The sequence below is a fragment of the Oncorhynchus gorbuscha genome, linkage group LG22, assembly GCF_021184085.1.
Source record: "Oncorhynchus gorbuscha isolate QuinsamMale2020 ecotype Even-year linkage group LG22, OgorEven_v1.0, whole genome shotgun sequence".
Taxonomy (NCBI): domain Eukaryota; kingdom Metazoa; phylum Chordata; class Actinopteri; order Salmoniformes; family Salmonidae; genus Oncorhynchus; species Oncorhynchus gorbuscha.
In genome coordinates, this window is record NC_060194.1 from 9,161,905 (window position 1) to 9,180,636 (window position 18,732).

The following is an 18,732-nucleotide window of genomic DNA, read 5'->3' on the forward strand; positions in this document are numbered from 1 at the left end:
CCTCAGCCCAGAGGAGCCGCAGCCGCTCAGCCCAGAGGCGCCAGAGCTTCCGCCCCTCTGTCCCGAGCTTCCGCCCCTCTGTCCCGAGCTTCCGCCCCTCTGTCCCGAGCTTCCGCCCCTCTGTCCCGAGCTGCCGCCCCTCTGTCCCGAGCTGCCACCCCTCTGTCCCGAGCTGCCGCGCCTCAGTCAAGTGGGGTCATTAAGTAGGTTCGCTGTGGCTAGGAGGCCACGGAAGCGGACAAGGTGGGGGACTAAGACTACAGTGAAGTGGGGGCCACGTCCAGCACCAGAGCCGCCACTGCGGACAGATGCCCACCCAGACCCTCCCCAATAGGTTCAGGTTTTGCGGCCGGAGTCCGCACCTTGGGGGGGGGTACTGTCACACCCTGACCATAGTTTGCTTTGTATGTTTCTATGTTTTGGTTGGTCAGGGTGTCATCTGAGTGAGCATTCTATGTTGGATCTCTTGTTTGTCTATTTCTATGTCTGGCCTGATATGGTTCTCAATCAGAGGCAGGTGTTAGTCATTGTCTCTGATTGGGAACCATATTTAGGTAGCCTGGTTTTCACTGTGTGTTTGTGGGTGATTGTTCCTGTCTCTGTGTTTTGCACCAGATAGGACTGTTTTAGGTTTTCGCACGTTTGTTGTTTTGTTAGTTTATTCGTGTACAGTTTCTTTATTAAAGTACAATGGATAACAACCACGCTGCATTTTGGTCCGCCTCTACTTCACCAAAAGAAAACCGTTACACCCGATAAACAGTTATTGTGCTGACGTTCTTGTGCTGATGCGCTTCAGAACTCGGCGGTCCCGTTCTGCTTGTTTTCTTCCACTGTCATGTCCTGACCGTAGTATTCTTTGTTTTCTTTGTTATTTTGGTTAGGTCAGGGTGTGACATGGGTGATATATGTGTTTTTGTTCTGTCTAGGGATTTTGTATGTTTATGCAGTTGTTTACTATCTAGGTGTTTTGTATGTCTATGGTTGCCTGGATTGGTTCTCAATCAGAGGCAGCTGTTTATCGTTGTCTCTGACTGGGAACCATATTTAGGCAGCCATATTCTTTGGGTAATTTGTGGGTCATTGTCTATGTCTAGTTGCCTGTGTCTGCACATTTTATATTATAGCTTCATGTTAGTTTTGTTATTTTGTATAGTTTGTTTAATGTCCGTCTTTATTAAAAGTAACATGTATTCATATCACTTGGTCTCCTCCATTCAACGAACGTGACAACCACTTCGCAGCTGGAAAGGTGGCATCCTATGACGGTGCCACGTTGAAAGTCACTGAGCTCTTCGGTAAGGCCATTCTACTGTCAATGTTTGTCTATGGAGATTGCATGGCGATGTGCTCAATTTTTACACCTGCCAACAACGGGTGTGGCTAAAATATCCAAATCCCCTAATTTGAAGGGGTGTCCACAAACTTTTGTTTATATAAGGTAGGTACTGGTTAGAGGGGACATTGCCAGTGGTTTCCCACTATAGGGTCACCATCTCAAGTGACAAGGGTGCAGAGGAGGCTGCTGAGGGGAGGGCGGCTCATAATGATGGCTGGAATGGAGTCAATGGAGTGGTATCAACCACATGGAAACAACGTGTTTCCATGCCCCCTCCTCGACGGGGGTTCGAGCCCCGGCTCGGCCGACTGTCTTCCCTAAACCACTTTCTGTACCCTTCTCTATATCTGTCTCCCTATCTGAACTTACATTTGTCCCTAAAAAAATAAATAATAATATTTCCCAATCTGCTAATAAAGAACACATTTTTACCCTAATCCTTCAGCATTTCAATAAAAAATAGTATTAGAATCTAAAATAATAAAACAAACCCTATTTGACAGGTTCCAAAATCGGATACATTTTTATTTAGGATTCTAACATGATTTTTTACTTATTGGAATCCTATTTTTTTTATTTGTTTTATTTACTTCACCTTTATTTAACCAGGTAGGCTAGTTGAGAACAAGTTCTCATTTGCAACTGCGACCTGGTCAAGATAAAGCATAGCGGTGTGAACAGACAACACAAAGTTACACATGGAGTAAACAATTAACAAGTTAATAACACAGTACAAAAAAAAGGCTATATACATTGTGTGCAAAAGGCATGAGGAGGTAGGCGAATAATTACAATTTTGCAGATTAACACTGGAATGATAAATGATCAGATGGTCATGTACAGGTAGAGATATTGGTGTGCAAAAAAGCAGAAAAGTAAATAAATATAAACAGTATGGGGATGAGGTAGGTAAAATTGGGTGGGCTATTTACCGATAGACTATGTACAGCTGCAGCGATCGGTTAGCTGCTCAGATAGCAGATGTTTGAAGTTGGTGAGGGAGATAAAAGACTCCCTTCAGCTATTTTTGCAATTTGTTCCAGTCACAGGCAGCAGAGAATAAGATTTTTTGAAAAAGCAGCAGCTAATGGGGATCCTAATTAATACCAAATAGCAGGAAAAACAAACATTTGCATGATTTGCATGGAGCAAAAAAAACAGTGTGGGAAGACAAAAGTACCAGGATGCATGCAAACTCAAGACTTTGCTCCACCACTACCTATGCAGTGGAGTCTCTCTGCTCTTTAATGGGAGTTGTGTTATTAGGAAGTACCCCAATAGTAAACGTGGCGTTGAAACGAGTGGCCACTCAGTCATCACAGTTTGGTGAATATGAAGCTTCTTATGCCAATAATCGGAAATTGAAACCCAGTATATTCCTGGATATGCAGCTTCACTAAGAAGGACACCAACCTCTGGTGGAGAGATGACCTGCTGGGTGTGTACAGAGTGACTGCTGTTTTTCTCACCAACAGAGGATACCACAATCCTGAGAAGCTCGACGGCGCTGAGATCCTCATCGGTAACTCACTGGAACAATGGCAAAAACCCCAGATGTGCTGTCCTCTTCCACACCTCAGCAGGAGAGACCCACACCTTCCAGTGCAGAGTTACCTTCTCTTTTCTTTACCACTCTTCTTCAACTTACCCTTTGCATTAAACATTTCTTGACATTTGATGTGTTCTTTCAAATCTGATAGACAGTGCACAAGGCTGTTGGATTCTCTGTTTGAGCACTATGGAACCCCTGGCTCAGATGTATGCTTAGCCTAGCGGTTAAGAACGTTGGGCCAGTAACTTTTGGTTGTTGGTTTGAATCCCTGAGCCGGAAAAGTGGGAGAATCTGCCGTTCTGCCCTTGAGCAAGACAGTTAACCCCTAACAACAAGTTTTCCCTTTCCCTTCATGAAGAGTATCACTTTCTGAACGAAAACAAGCTGTGGACTAAAGCACAGCGTTACTGCAGAGACAAGTACATTGACTTGGCCACCATAGACAACACGGAGGACATGGACAGGCTGACTAAAACTGTGGACAGTGGCTATACTGAAGCAGGCTGGAGAAGGGCACAGTGTTAAGAAAGTGATAGTGGTCAGATAACACTTACAGTGTTAAATAGGGAAGGAGGAATGTGTGTTTATGAGAAAAAGTATTTGTTGGAAAGATCACTGATGCTAAGGTCTACATATTTGGTTTATCTGCTACAACGGTAAGCAATCTCAATCACACAATCCATCATAAAATATTCTACAAATCACTGTTGATATAGTAGTTATATGTCATAGCCTTGTGGCCGGTTCAAAATCAAAGTACTGACAGGATGAAAAATCAGGAGGGAGTGAGCTGGCAACTGGAGGGTTGCTGGCACCTACAGTATCAGTCAAAAGTTTTGGACACACCTGCTCATTCAAGGGTTTTCCTTTATTTTTACTATTTTCTACATTGTAGATAATAGTGAAGACATTAAAACTATGAAATTTGTATTTTTTATTACTTTTTATTTCACCTTTATTTAACCAGGTAGGCTAGTTGAGAACAGGTTCTCATTTGCAACTGTGACCTGGCCAAGATAAAGCATAGCAGTGTGAACAGACAACACAGAGTTACACATGGAGTAAACAATTAACAAGTCAATAACACAGAGAAAAAAAGGGGAGTCTATATACAATGTGTGCAAAAGGCATGAGGAGGTAGGCGAATAATTACAATATTGCAGATTAACACTGGAGTGATAAATGATCAGATGATTATGTACAGGTAGAGATATTGGTGTGCAAAAGAGCAGAAAAGTAAATAAATAAAAACTGTGGGGATGAGGTAGGTGAAAATGGGTGTGCTATTTACCAATAGATTATGTACAGCTGCAGCGATCGGTTAGCTGCTCAGATAGCAGATGTTTGAAGTTGGTGAGGGAGATAAAAGTCTCCAACTTCAGCGATTTTTGCAATTCGTTCCAGTCACAGGCAGCAGAGTACTGGAACAAAAGGCGGCCGAATGAGGTGTTGGCTTTAGGGATGATCAATGAGATACACCTGCTGGAGCGCGTGCTATGGATGGGTGTTGCCATCGTGACCAGTGAGCTGAGATAAGGCGGAGCTTTGCCTAGCATGGCCTTGTAGATGACCTGAAGCCAGTGGGTCTGGCGACGAATATGTAGCGAGGGCCAGCCGACTAGAGCATACAAGTCGCAGTGGTGGGTAGTATAAGGTGCTTTAGTGACAAAACGGATGGCACTGTGATAAACTGCATCCAGTTTGCTGAGTAGAGTGTTGGAAGCAATTTTGTAGATGACGTCGCCGAAGTCGAGGATCGGTAGGATAGTCAGTTTTACTAGGGTAAGCTTGGCAGCGTGAGTGAAGGAGGCTTTGTTGTGGAATAGAAAGCCGATTCTTGATTTGATTTTCGATTGGAGATGTTTGATATGGGTCTGGAAGGAGAAATAATACAACCAAAGAAGTGTGAAACAAATCAAAATATATTTGAGATTATTCAAAGGAGCCACCCTTTGCCTTGATGAAAGCTTTGCACATTCTTGGCATTCTCCCAACTCTTGAAGGAGTTCCCAAATATGCTCAGCACCTGTTGGCTGCTTTTCCTTCACTCTGTGATCCAACTCATCCTAAACCATCACAATTGGGTTGAGGTCAGGTGATTGTGGAGGCCAGGTCATCTGATGCAGCACTCCATTCCTCTTGGTCAAATAGCCCTTACACAGCCTGGAGGTGTGTTTTGGGTCATTGTCCTGTTGAAAGACAAATGGCACAAACCAGATGGGATGGGATTTCACTGCTGAATGCGTGGGAACAATGCTGATTAAGTGTGCCTTGAATTCTCAATAAATCACTGACAGTGTCACCAGCAAAGCACCATCACACCTCCTCCTCCATGCTTCACGGTGGGAACCACACATGCAGATATCGTCCGCTCACCTATTCTGCGTCTCACAAAAATACAGCGGTTGGAACCAAAAATCTCAAATTTGGACTCATCAGACCAAACGATAGATTTCTACCGGTCTAATGCTCGTGTTTCTTGGCCCAAGCAAGTCTCTTCTTATTATCTGTGTCCATTAATAGTTGTTTCTTTGCAGAAATTTGACCATGAAGGCTTGATTCACGCAGTCTCCTCTGAATAGTTGATGTTAAGAAGTGTCTGTTACTTGAACTCTGTAAAGCATTTATTTGGGCTGCAATTTCTGAGGCTGGTAACTCTAATGAACTTTTCCTCTGCAGCAGAGGTAACTATGGGTCTTCCTTTCCTGTGACGGTCCTCAGGAGAGTCAATTTCATCATAGCGCTTGTGGTTTTGCGACTGCATTTGAAGAAACTTTCTAGGTTCTTAAAATGTTCTGGATGGACTGACCTTCATGTGTTAAAGTAATGATGGACTGTCATTTATCTTATCTGAGCTGTTCTTGCCATAATATGGACATTTACCAAATAGGGCTGTCTTCTGTATACCAACCCTACCTTGTCACATCACAACTGATTGGTTCCATTGCATTAAGAAGGAAAGAAATTCCACAAATGAACTTTTAATGAGGCACACCTGTTAATTGAAATGCATTCCAGGTGACTACATTATGAAGCTGGTTGAGAGAATGCCAAGAGTGTGCAAAGCTGTCATCAAGGCTGTCACGTCCTGACCTTAGTTCCTTTGTTACGTCTCTATTTTGGTTTGGTCAGGGCGTGAGATGGGGTGGGAATTCTGTATTTTTCATTCTATGTTTTGTTCTGTGTGTTGTATTTCTATGTGTTTGGCCTGGTATGGTTCCTAATCAGAGGCAGCTGTCAATCGTTGTCTCTGATTGAGAACCATACTTAGGTAGCCTGTTCCCATCTGTGTTTGTGGGTAGTTGTTTTGTGTATTGCACTTTGCAGAACTGTTAGTTTGTTGGTTTTGTTCAAGTGTTCGTATTTATTAACCGTATTATGAATACTTACCAAGCTGCACCTTTGTCCTTTTCTCCTTCTCCCGATGACATTCATTACAAAGGCAAAGGGTGGCTACTTTGAAGAATCTCAAATATAAAATATATTTGGATTTGTTTCACACTTTTTGGTTACTATATGATTCCATACGTGTTATTTCATAGTTTCGATGTCTTCATTATTATTCTACAAAGTAGAAAATAGTACAAATAAAAGCCCTTGAATGAGTAGGTGTGTCTTACTGTATATTTCAGGTGCCACCTAATGTCAATATTCCCTTGAGCAAGGAACTTAACTACATGCTCACTGGGCTCTGCACTCTAGCTGCAGTGGTTCGGGGTCAGTGAAGAGCCCACCAGCCACCACAACTGGGCTCCAGGAAATGGGACTGCCATGGAGAACTGTGGGAGAACCTGACTGGTGAGAACCGGGGCAGTAAAAAGAGATGGATGTCACCAGTGGGTTAGTCTGCCTGACACCCAGGAGCTCAACTTTATCTGCAGCACCTCTGTCAAGTAGTAGAATCTGGACTCTGCTCTAGCACAGTGGCATTCCCAGACACACATTATTCTTACTGTGCTATTGTCATGCTAGTCATTAAGCTGGTGTTACTATGGAATACATGGTTATTAGGTCATTATTAGGTACAGTCCTTGTTGTTTCATCCCATATTCGATTCTATCGTACTCTGCATATACACTATATATACAAAAGTATCTGGACACCCCTTCAAATGAGTGGATTCGGTTATTTCAGCCACACCCGTTGCTGACAAGTGTATAAAATCGAGCACACAGCCATGCAATCTTCATAGACAAACATGGGCATTAGAATGACCCATACTGAAGAGCTCAGTGACTTTCAACGTGGCATAGGATGCCACCTTTCAGTTCATCAAATTTCTGCCCTGCTAGAACTGCCTCGGTCAACTGTAAGTGCTGTTATTCTGAAGTGGAAACGTCTAGGAGCAACAACTGCTCAGCCGCGGAGTGGTAAGCCACACAAGCTCACAGAACGGGACTTCTGAGTGCTGAAGCGCGTAGCAGTCGTCTGTCCTCTGGAAGCAACTTCAGCACAAAAACTGTTCATCGGGAGCTTTATGAAATGCGTTTCCATGGCCGAGCAGCCGTACACAAGCCTAAGTATATCATGCTCAATGCCAAGCATCAGCTGGACTGGTGTAAAGCTTGCCGCCATTGGACTCTGGAGCATTGGAAAAGCATTCTCTGGAGTGACGAATCACACTTCACCATCTGGCAGTCCGATGGACGAATCTGGGTTTGGTGGATGCCAGGAGAACGCTACCTGCCCCAATGCATAGTGGCAACTGTAAAGTTTGGTGGAAAATGAATAATGGTCTGCGGCTGTCCTTTCATGGTTCGGGCTAGGCCCCTTAGTTCCATTGAAGGGAAATCTTAACGCTACAGCATAAAATTACATTCTAGACAATTCTGTGGATTAGGGTTAGAGTTAGGGCTAAGGTACGGATTAAGTTTAAGGTTAGGATAAGGGCTAAGCGTCAAACTTTAAATGAGGCAAGTGAATTTACAAGAATTTGGGCTTTTTCATATCCTTGACTAATTCAACGGGGATCATGGCGCCGAGGGACGGTGGTCAAGGTGCCACAAAAGTCTCTGTCCTTCCGTCCCTCCATCCCTCTATCAACTGCTCCTCCAATAATAAGATTCAACCTCATTAATCATGTTAGTCAAATCGTATTTGTCATGTGCGCCGAATACCGTGAAATGCTTACTTACAAGCCCTTAACCAACAATGCAGTTCAAGAAATAGAGTTCAGCAGTCTTAGTCATGTTTTTGGCATTGGTTGAAAAGCAACATCACGACTCCCTCCATCCCTCCTCCTCTCCTCCTCTCCTCCCTCAATCCCCTCCTCCTCTCCTCTCTCCATTCCCTCCTCCTCTCCTCCCTCCAGCCCCTCCTCCTCTCCTCCCTTAGTCTGCCAGCCCTTATCTCTGGGCTCCAGCAACCTAGCTGCTCTCTCCGATCCCTCAGAGATGGCGAAGAGTTTCTTTTTGGGGTTCGGTTCATCTGAGACATTCATAAGGGTGCTGTTTAGAATTTTACATTTAGGGGACAGATTTACAGTAATCGATTCCCCCCCCCCTCCCCTCCCCTCCCGTCACTGTTGTAATATTCAATGTAGGCATATTCAATCACAGCTGGTTTGTTATTGGGTGAGGCATGACAGCATGTTATATAACCTCTTCAGATACAACCCCGGGGTTAAATTGATGGGTATGCCATAACCTTGCTGGTTTGTTACGCATGACAATAGACTTGTTTATGCTCATACTGTACGTACACCAATCCCTTTCATTGGGATTTGTAAAAGGTATTAATTGGACCCAGCTGTTTGTGAGCAGCACACACACGACCCTCTCTCTCACACACACACACAACCCTCTTTCCCCCCACCCCCCTTCCCCAAACACACTTGTAGTTCTCCTGGTGGTCAAATGAGGAGGTGGCTCATCAAGCCAGTGCCACCAACCAGTGTCAGCTCCACCAGCAGATTCAAGTAGAGGAACAGTTACAGGGCATAAGGAGTTTATTTTAAGCCTTGGCAGATTTATGCACTGTCTGCCTGGTGCAGGCATATTTTATTCACCTCTGTTCAAGTGGCTTATCCAAGCTGTCCTGCTGACTATTCATTTGCTTGATGGGAGGGAGCGCTCTATCCTGCCTTTTAACTGGGGATGTTCTTCTCCTGTTATTCTCCTGCTTAGAGGCCTATATCGCTTCTTGATTATGATTATAAACTATACTGTCACACATTTGTAAGGGCATACACAGTATGGATTCTCTCTCTTTCTCTCTCTTATTACTTACTTAATGGTGTGGAATATTGCCGATATGAGGAGTTCATTGTATATGGCAACAGTCATGTAGCGTGGTTCATGGAAGGCTGACGGTACGGTCCGGACAGCATAGCAGAGGTACACTCCCCACAGGAGAAACAGGAACTCAGCTAGATAAGGAGAGGTCAACAATTCATTGTCCTTAACTCTAACACACAAATAGTAGAGATACACAACATACAATGACTGGAAATTTAAAATGATATTCTGTAAGATCTGCATTATTTACGACAACCATTGTTTGCTTTGGTTTGCACAAAATGGCATACATGTAACTTGTTATTTAGCAATACAATTCAAGGGTCTCCACGTGTAGGGCTGGCACAATTATCATATGATTGTGTAAAAAAAAAAAAATTGTCATAATACATACATTTTAGGAGAAGGAGGGATTCAACTTCAAATTCAAGTAGATATAGTTTACTCAATAGCAGTTTTTCATTTTCACATGAAGTGGGTAAAAGTTGTAATAATTTTATGAGCAAAATGGCACGGTCACCCACTTGTTTTTGAGACAGGGGTGTCATCAAAGCTGTGTTGTATTCATTAGGTATGTCTTAACAAATGTTCAAATATGCATTATGATACATTACAAGCTGAAAAAAAGTTATACAAAAATGACATTTATGACCATAACCGTGACCATTTACATGACAATCAATCGTTATCCAAAATTCCATAATCGTCACAGCCCTATCCTCATGTCCTGTCCGTTTTGAAAAGGCCACAATTCAGCAGGAAAGAATTGGCAAAATTCAAGGACCTCAGCCTGTCAAGTGTTGATGGCTGCACATCATGTAGTCACTAGCCACTGACAGTTACTAATTTTGCTGTGCCCGTGAGAGTTCCCCTTTCTGTCAACAGTGATTTCCCACTGCTTGACTGCCAGCCCACTGCCTCATTGACAGATCTCCTGCTGGATAGAGATCCTCTCTATTGTCCAAAGGTAGCTGGTAGTTAGCAAAGAGAAAGGAAGTCTGAGTCTCTCATCTTGGTTTATTCTACATTCTAAGAACTGTACTTAGAACTGGCATTATCCTAAGTTCTCCGAACTGGTCTCAGAACTGTAAGACAGTCCAAGTCTCTCGTCTCTCCTTTATTCTATGTTTTTAGAACTATTCTCAGAACAGCTCAAAACTGTTTAAAACATTTTCCGTTGCATGCCCAAATGAATACGACCCACTTATAATAATAATAATAATATATGCCATTTAGCAGACGCTTTTATCCAAAGCGACTTACAGTCATGTGTGCATACATTCTACGTATGGGTGGTCCCGGGGATTGAACCCACTACCCTGGCGTTATGCTCTACCAACTGACTGATTCACTGTTATTCGGGAGCCCATAACGGTGATGCTAATTTATATTCCATTTCCAAGAACTGTTATCAGAACTGTAAAGCAGTCCGAGTCTCTCATCTTTCCTTTGTTCTACATTCTCAGAATTGCCCTCTATTGTCTGCCCATAAAAACAGCCCTAATTTACATTCATTCAATAATTAACACCAAAGACAACAGGGATCATGTCGGATTGTGGATTGTCATCTGTAAATAGTGATTAGAGTGTATTATTATTAATGTTTTGTGAATCATGATGACTAATTATAAGCTATTTAATATGTCATCAGTATGCATGGTGAGCTGTTTGTAAATGCTGGTGGGAGGAATAAGTCATTTCTTATTAGATCAACACTTTTTTCATTAACTGATAAATCATTTTTATCATTATTGTATGTTCTCTTTTTAAAATTATTTTCCTGTACAGCACCTTAGCACCTTAGAAGGGTGGATATCACCCACGCGTTTCCAGAAGTTGTCAGAACAATCAGCAGGGCGGCTGACCCCCTACCCCCGACCGCAGACCGATCTCTCCTCTTCACCATTTCTATTTACAGGCACTCTAGCTGTCTCTGCCTCCCCTGCGAAGCTGCACAATGTTCTTACGCCTTATCTCAAATCCGTTGGTGAAAACACTCTCCGCATCGCTGTCCATATCTCTCTCAAGGTCCTCTGACAGAGCAGAGCACATTGCTTCTCAGGGATCCATCCTCTTTAAAAAGGATTGGATGATAGGTCCTGTGTCTCAGCTGCCTGTCACATTCCCCTCTAGAAGGGGCTTGGCAATTCTCCAATTCTTCTCTTGTTATTCGGAGACTGGATGAGTCCATTTGTGTTCCCACCTACAGTTTGGCTTTTGGGAATGATGAAACAAACAACAGCTCCAGTGGCGATGATAATAGGAGTAGGGCCTAGTATCAAATAAAATACAATTTTACTGGTTGAAGATATTATTGCGGGTGTAGCTAAATGCTTATGTTCCTAGCTCCAACAGTGTAGTAATACCTAAAAATAATATTTTTTAATATAGAAATATTAGAATGAGCAATACCAGAGTCCGGAATATAAATGTATTCTGAACAAAAATATAAAGGCAACATGCAACAATTTTGAAGATTTTACAGTGTTATAGTTTATATAAGGAAATCAGTCAGGCCCTAATTAGGCCCTAATATATGAATTTCACATGACTGGGCAGGGGTGCAACCATAGGCCCGCCAACTTGGCAGCCAGGTCCACCCACTGGGGGGTCAGGTCCAGCCAATAAGAATGAGTTTTTCCCCAGAAAATGGCTTTATTACAGACAGAAATACTCCTCAGCAAACACCCCACCCCCCCTCAGACGATCCCACGGGTGAAGAAGTCGGATGTGGAGGTCCTGGGCTGGCGGGGTTATACATGGTCTGCGGTTGTGAGGCCGGTTGGACGTACTGCCAAATTCTCTACAACGATGTTAGAGGCAGTTTATGATAGAGAAATTAACATTCAATTCTCTGCCAACAGCTCTGGTGAACATTCCTGCAGTCAGCAAACTTGAGATATCTGTGGAATTCTTTTGTGTGACAAAACTGCACATTTTTAAATGGCTTTTAATTGTCCCCAGCACAAGGTACACCTGTGTTATTATCATGCTGTTTAATCAGATTATTGACATGCCACACCTGTCAGATGGATGGATTATCTTGTCAAAGGAGAAATGCTCAATAAAAGAGATATAAACAAACTTGTTGGCAAAATTAGAGAGAAATGAGCTTTTTGTGCGTATTGAAAATTTAGTAGATTTTATATTTCAGCTCATGAAACATGGGACCAACACTTTACATGTTGCATTTATAATTTTGTTCAGTGTATGTACAGTGCCATTCCTACATGGAAGAAGTTTGGAACCACCAAGACTCTTCCTAGAGCTGGTCGCCTGGCCAAACTGAGCATTCATGGGAGAAGGGCCTTGGTCAGGGAGGTGACCAAGAACCCGATGGTCACTCTGACAGAGCTCTAGAGTTCCTCTGTGGAGATGGGAGAACCTTTCAGAAGGTCAATCATCACTACAGCTCTCCACCAATCAGGCCTTTATGGTAGAATGGCCAGACGGAAGCCACTCCTCAGTAAAAGGCACATGACAACCCACTTGGAGTTTGCCAAAAGGAACCTAAAGACTCTCAGAACATGAGAAACAAGATTCTCTGGTCTGATGAAACCAAGACTGAACTATTTGGCCAGAATGAGAAGCATCACGTCCGGAGGATACCTGGCACCATCCCTATGGCGAAGCATGGTGGTGGCAGCATCATGCTGTGGGGATGTTTTCAAGGACTGGAAGACTAGTCAGGATCGAGGCAAAGATGAACAGAAAGATCCTTGATAACAACTTGCTCCAAAGCACTCAGGACCTGAGACTGGGGGGAAGGTGAAGGGTAGAGTACGGGGTGGTAGCCGTCTAGTAACAGTGACTAATGTACAGGGCAGGGTACTGGGTACTGTTATAAAACCAAGATAATGAAAATGACAATTGGCGTAACCCGCTACAAACATAAAACGGAACGTCACAATTACATAATTTCAACCAGATTTTTAGATTTAATGATGTCATTTACCCACTGGGTATTGACTAGGGGTCCACACTTCCGTCACAACTCACCGACTGCCATCATGTAGTCCCAGCGGTCGAGCAGGCACATGCTGAACTGCAGCCCATCGGGGGTGAGGCCCATGTTGATAAGAGCCAATGTCAGGACAGGTGTCTGACACACGGCCGAGGTCCAGGCCACCAGGAACCACAGCACTACTAGCAAGATGACCCCCAGCAGACGCAGCACCCGCCAGCTGGTCATGTATGGGGTCCTTTGGGCTGTACGGGACAGGAACACCTTCAGCACCCTGGAGGAGGGAAGAGAGAGAAGGTTTTTGTTGTTCCCAAATCCCAACAGGCAAAATTTGGCATCTAATGGCATCATTTTGTGGTTTTATGATTCTCATTGAGAAAAACATATAACTGATTATAACCAACAGGTCTCTGTTATAAACAGGTAAAGATATCCTTTTCATTAGTGCTTTATCATTATGTATTTGACAAATTATGGAACTTGACACAACTAACACTACTTTAACTGCAACTACTGTACTACCACCACTACCATCCCAACATTACTCCTTCCACCACTGCACTTTCTATCGTTTTGGTTATTACTTGTTCTATACTACCTGTACTGCTACAAGCCCCTGCAAGCACTAGTATCTCACTGAGACGTGTGGGCTAGATTAGCATAGATATATAATGAGGATGTAACGGCGTTCGTTTGTTGAAGGAGAGTCGGACCATAATGCGGCGTGGTAGTTACTCATGTTCTTTAATGACGAATAGCGAAATATATTAAATAACTAAATAAATACAAAACAACAAACGGAACGTGAAAACCTAATTACAGCCTATCTGGTGAACACTACACAGAGACAGGAACAATCACCCACGAAATACACAGGAAACCCCGGCTGCCTAAATATGGTTCCCAATCAGAGACAACGAGAATCACCTGACTCTGATTGAGAACCGCCTCAGGCAGCCAAACCTATGCTACACCTCTACTCAGCCGCAATCCCAATAACTATAAAACCCCAATACGAAATACAACAAAATAAACCCATGTCACACCCTGGCCTGACCAAATATATAACGAAAACACAAAATACTATGACCAAGGCGTGACAGAGGAGATATTTTGACTTTTGGGTTCTCAGAGGGAACAACCATGATTGATCCTGTCTCAGATCTGTGTGTGGGATTCCCCTAGAGGGTACTGACACTGAGGTCATGGTTCGAGCTTTCTACACCAGGAGGAATTTAATTGGTAATTTTGTCAGGTGAAGTAGCAGGCTGCCCTTTGGCCCCTCTTTTGTGCACTGCTCTCAAAACTATACTGACTGAAGTGGGGGTGTACCCCCTCCCGCCAAACACACAGGAGCAAACACACACACACAGGCGCAAATACACACACACGCACGCACGCACGCACGCACGCACGCACGCACGCACGCACGCACGCACGCACGCACGCACGCACACACACACACACACACACACACACACACACACACACACACACACACACACACACACACACACACACACACACACACACACACACACACACACGCCTATTTCTTACACACACATGGTAAGATTGAGTTGTTTCTCTACTGTCTCAGTGAAATGTAAAAAGGCCAACATGAGGGCCAACTCATTTCCAGAAGAGGAGAGTGGAGAAAACTCTATGCTACGGTAAGTAGTTCTGTGTGATTGAGATGTAAAGTGCTACCTTTGCCTCTAAGTCCTCTCGCTTCGACTACTAAGAAGCAAAATAGAACGACTGCAAACCAGGACCAATTCTGAGAAGAACCTGGATATGAGAGAGCGCTCCACAGGGCAAACTCATCAAGGAGCATCATTGGGAAAATTGGGGGGAGAAGGACTCAATGTTCTGGGCTGAATACTGCAGAAGTTATCCAATTTGGCCATATGTCATTGGTTTCTCTGCATGATACATCTGGGGTGTATTCACTAGGATAGGTCGTAACGGAGAAGGACCTACCTGATTATGCAGTTGCAAAACGTTTTCTACGGTGCAAAACATATTGTTGTTGTGTGTACTTATGAATACACCCTTGTGATTTAGGTTCCTTTGGCAAACTCCAAAAATAGAATGAACATACAAACATACCTATAAAGCTTCAGGATCACTGTTCCGTAGGCTGTGGCAAAGCCCAGGAGACGCACCCATCTCAGGAGGATACAGCGGAACATGCTGGGGTTGAAGTACAGTATCATCACCTAAAGACAAGTGGAGATGCACATTACTTTGACTATATTTTAATTTATGTTAAAAAAAGAGTAGGGCAGTCCCACTCCTTTAGTATTTTCCCTAGTGAAAAAGTGTGGTGAAAAAGCAAGGAGAGTGTGCTAGAGCGGATTGGATTCAAACCCATACCTACAGCGGTACATACAGTTGAAGTCGGAAGTTTACATACACTTAGGTTGGAGTCATTAAAACTGTTTTTTCAACCACTCCACAAATGTTTTGTTAGCAAACTATAGATTTGGCAAGTCGGTTAGGACATCTACTTTGTGCATGACACAAGTCATTTTTCCAACAATTGTTAACAGACAGATTATTTCACTTATAAATCACTGTATCATAATTCCAGCAGGTCAGGAGTTTACATACACTAAGTTGACTGTGCCTTTAAACAGCTTGGAATATTCCAGAAAATGTAATGGCTTTAGAAGCTTCTGATAGGCTAATTGATATCATTTGAGTTTATTGGAAATCAGCCAAGACCTCAGAAATAAATTGTAGACCTCCACAAGTCTGGTTCATCCTTGAGAGGAATTTCCAAACGCCTAAAGGTACCACATTCATCTGTACAAACAATAGTATTCAAGTATAAACACCATGGGACCAAGCAGCTGACATACCGATCAGGAAGGAGACGTGTTCTGTCTCATAGAGATGAACGCACTTTGGTGCGAAAAGTACAAATCAATCCCAGAACAACAGCAATGGACCTTGTGAAGATGCTGGAGGAAACAGGTACAAAGGTATCTATACCTGTCCCCCCCACAGTAAAACAAGTCCTATATCGAGATAATCTGAAAGGCCGCTCAGCAAGGAAGAAGCCACTACTCCAAAAGCGCCATAAAAAAGCCAGACTACAGTTTGCAACTGCACATGGGGACAAAGATTGTACATTTTGGAGAAATGTCCTCTGGTCTGATGAAACAAAAATCAAACTGTTTGGCTTGCAAGTCGAAGAACACCATCCCAACCGTGAAGCACGGGGGTGGCAGCATCATGTTATGGGGGTGCTTTGCTGCAGGAGATACGGGTGCACTTCACAAAATAGATGGCATCATGAGGCGGGAAAATTATGTGGATGTATTGAAGCAACATCTCAAGAAGGAAGTTAAAGCTTGGTCGCAAATGGGTCTTCCAAATGGACAATGACCCCAAGCATACTTCCAAAGTTGTGCCAAAATGGCTTAAGGATAACAAAGTCAAGGTATTGGAGTGGCCATCACAAACCTCTGATCTTAATCCTATAAAAAAATTGTGGGCAGAACTGAAAAAGCGTGTGCGAGCAAGGAGGCCTACAAACCTGAATCAGTTACACCAGCACTGTCAGGAGGAATGGGCCAAAATTCACCCAACTTATTGTGGGAAGCTTGTGGAAGGCTACCCGAAATGTTTGACCCAAGTTAAACAATTTAAAGGCAATGCTACCAAATACTAATTGAGTGTATGTAAACTTGTGACCCACTGGGATTGTGATGAAAGAAATAAAAGCTGAAATAAATCATTCTCTCTACTATTATTCTGACATTTCACATTCTTAAAATAAAGTGGTGATCCTAACTGACCTAAATCAGGGAATTCTTACTAGGATTAAATGTCAGGAATTGTGAAAAACTGAGTTTAAATGTATTTGGCTCAGGTGTATGTAAACTTCTGACTTCAACTGTAACTATTATGTCAACCACACAACCAGTATGTCAGCCAATGTAGTAACGTCCTTCTCATGAGCTAGTCTACATATTTGAGAATGTTCAAGTTGAGCTGTTGTCCCAGCTCCACAGACTGAACTGCTTTGCTGGCTGTCAGAAAAATAACAAGCACCAGGTTTTAGACTCTTCCACGATACTCACAACCTATCCCTGCAAATAAGTGTGATAGCCAACCCAATCCCATTTCCTTCCTTGTTTACATATTGTATGTACTCTACAAATCAGACCTGCGTTCAAATAGTTTTTAAAGTTTTTTTATTCTAAAGGTGCACTCGATTGAACTTGCATGACACAATGGAACCAATGGAATAGTCTCAAAAAGTGAAAACCCCAGGCATCTGGCCCTTCAGTTTGGCTAAATCAAAACACTCAAAGCATTTGAGAGGCAACAAATACCATTTCTAATCCAGGTTTAGTACAACCTTCACATTTCCACAGATATACACTATAGCTCCCAGAGATACAGTTTTATCTTGTCTCTATGGTATAGTCCACAATTCGAGGTATGCAGTGTGGCCGTTTGAGAGATGGCAGGTATCCTCTATAATTAAGCAGAGCGACAGCACCTGTCCCCTGCGGCGAGATGGCAGAACATCGGCAACCAGCTTGCTTAACTCGCAAACAGGGGAAATGTTCTCGTGGATATGGGATGAAACAATGGCACAGTGCCACACACAACCCGCAAAGCACATATCACACTTCCATGATATGAGAGGAGGCCTTATTTAGCTGCAGAATTCACTGAAAGAAAATGTTGGTAAAACTTTACCTGAAAGGTACCTAGGTAAGGACTTCATAACGCATTCATAACCCATACATACCACATTCATAACCCATACATACCACATTCATAACCCATACATACCACATTCATAAGCAATACATAAGGACACTTACATGATGATATGACAAGCTTAAGCTGCACTTTTCTTGAAGGGTACCTGCATAAGGACTTCATAACACATTAGGCCATCCATAGGCCATTCATAAGCAGTACATCTAGGCACTTCATAGATGCTTATGTCAGTTGCCTGCATTATTAATCCTTTACCCAAAGTTTTGCCTATATCAAGCACTGTCAACAGAACATTTGTACAAAGTTTTGATTTACGCACACATCTCTCATCTCGGTGATAGGGAAATAGGTACACCTACAGTCTATGGATTTAAATACATGTGCATAATGTAGGAAAGATCCACAATTACTACTAGTACACCCTAATTGCATCCACTTGTCATGGCCAGAAGCAATAAAATTAACACAAGACTGGCAGCACTGGAGTTCTTTAAGTTTATGTTCCTCCAGGAATAAAAAAGCAAGTAAGTGAGTGTACCCTAATTGTCCAAGATGCATTTATATCCCATACATTAAGAAGAAATACTATCAATATCTTTTCAGCACGGGCTCCTGCTCATCATGCATCATGACTGTAAATGTGATCGAGGGCATCAAGGAATTGCTGCAGTCAGCTGACATACATCCCTGGTTGTATGCTGGCTTTTAAAGTTCCAAAGCTTTCCATTTGCATGCGAGTCATGAAAAGTGTATATAAAGCCACGTCCATATGTGGAGGGATTAGAGTGGTGACGCTATTGGTAAAGTAAATGACTGCAGTCACTTATGAGACACAATAACTGGTTGGTACACAGGCAAGAGACAGACTCCTGTATTTCATACATGTGTTGCC

At 43.0% G+C, this 18,732-nt stretch overlaps 1 protein-coding gene across 1 annotated transcript in view; it reads right to left on the minus strand.

Moving 5' to 3' along the window:
- Positions 1 to 18,732, minus strand: part of LOC124009624 (probable G-protein coupled receptor 158) — a 100,519-nt gene that overhangs the window by 7,205 nt on the left and 74,582 nt on the right. Inside the window, exons 6-8 of the mRNA XM_046321615.1 lie at positions 15,204 to 15,313; positions 13,127 to 13,365; positions 9,120 to 9,258 (exon numbers count right to left, since the gene is read on the minus strand). Of these exons, the coding sequence (XP_046177571.1) occupies positions 9,120 to 9,258; positions 13,127 to 13,365; positions 15,204 to 15,313 (488 nt within the window). The remainder of the gene's footprint in view (positions 1 to 9,119; positions 9,259 to 13,126; positions 13,366 to 15,203; positions 15,314 to 18,732) is intronic.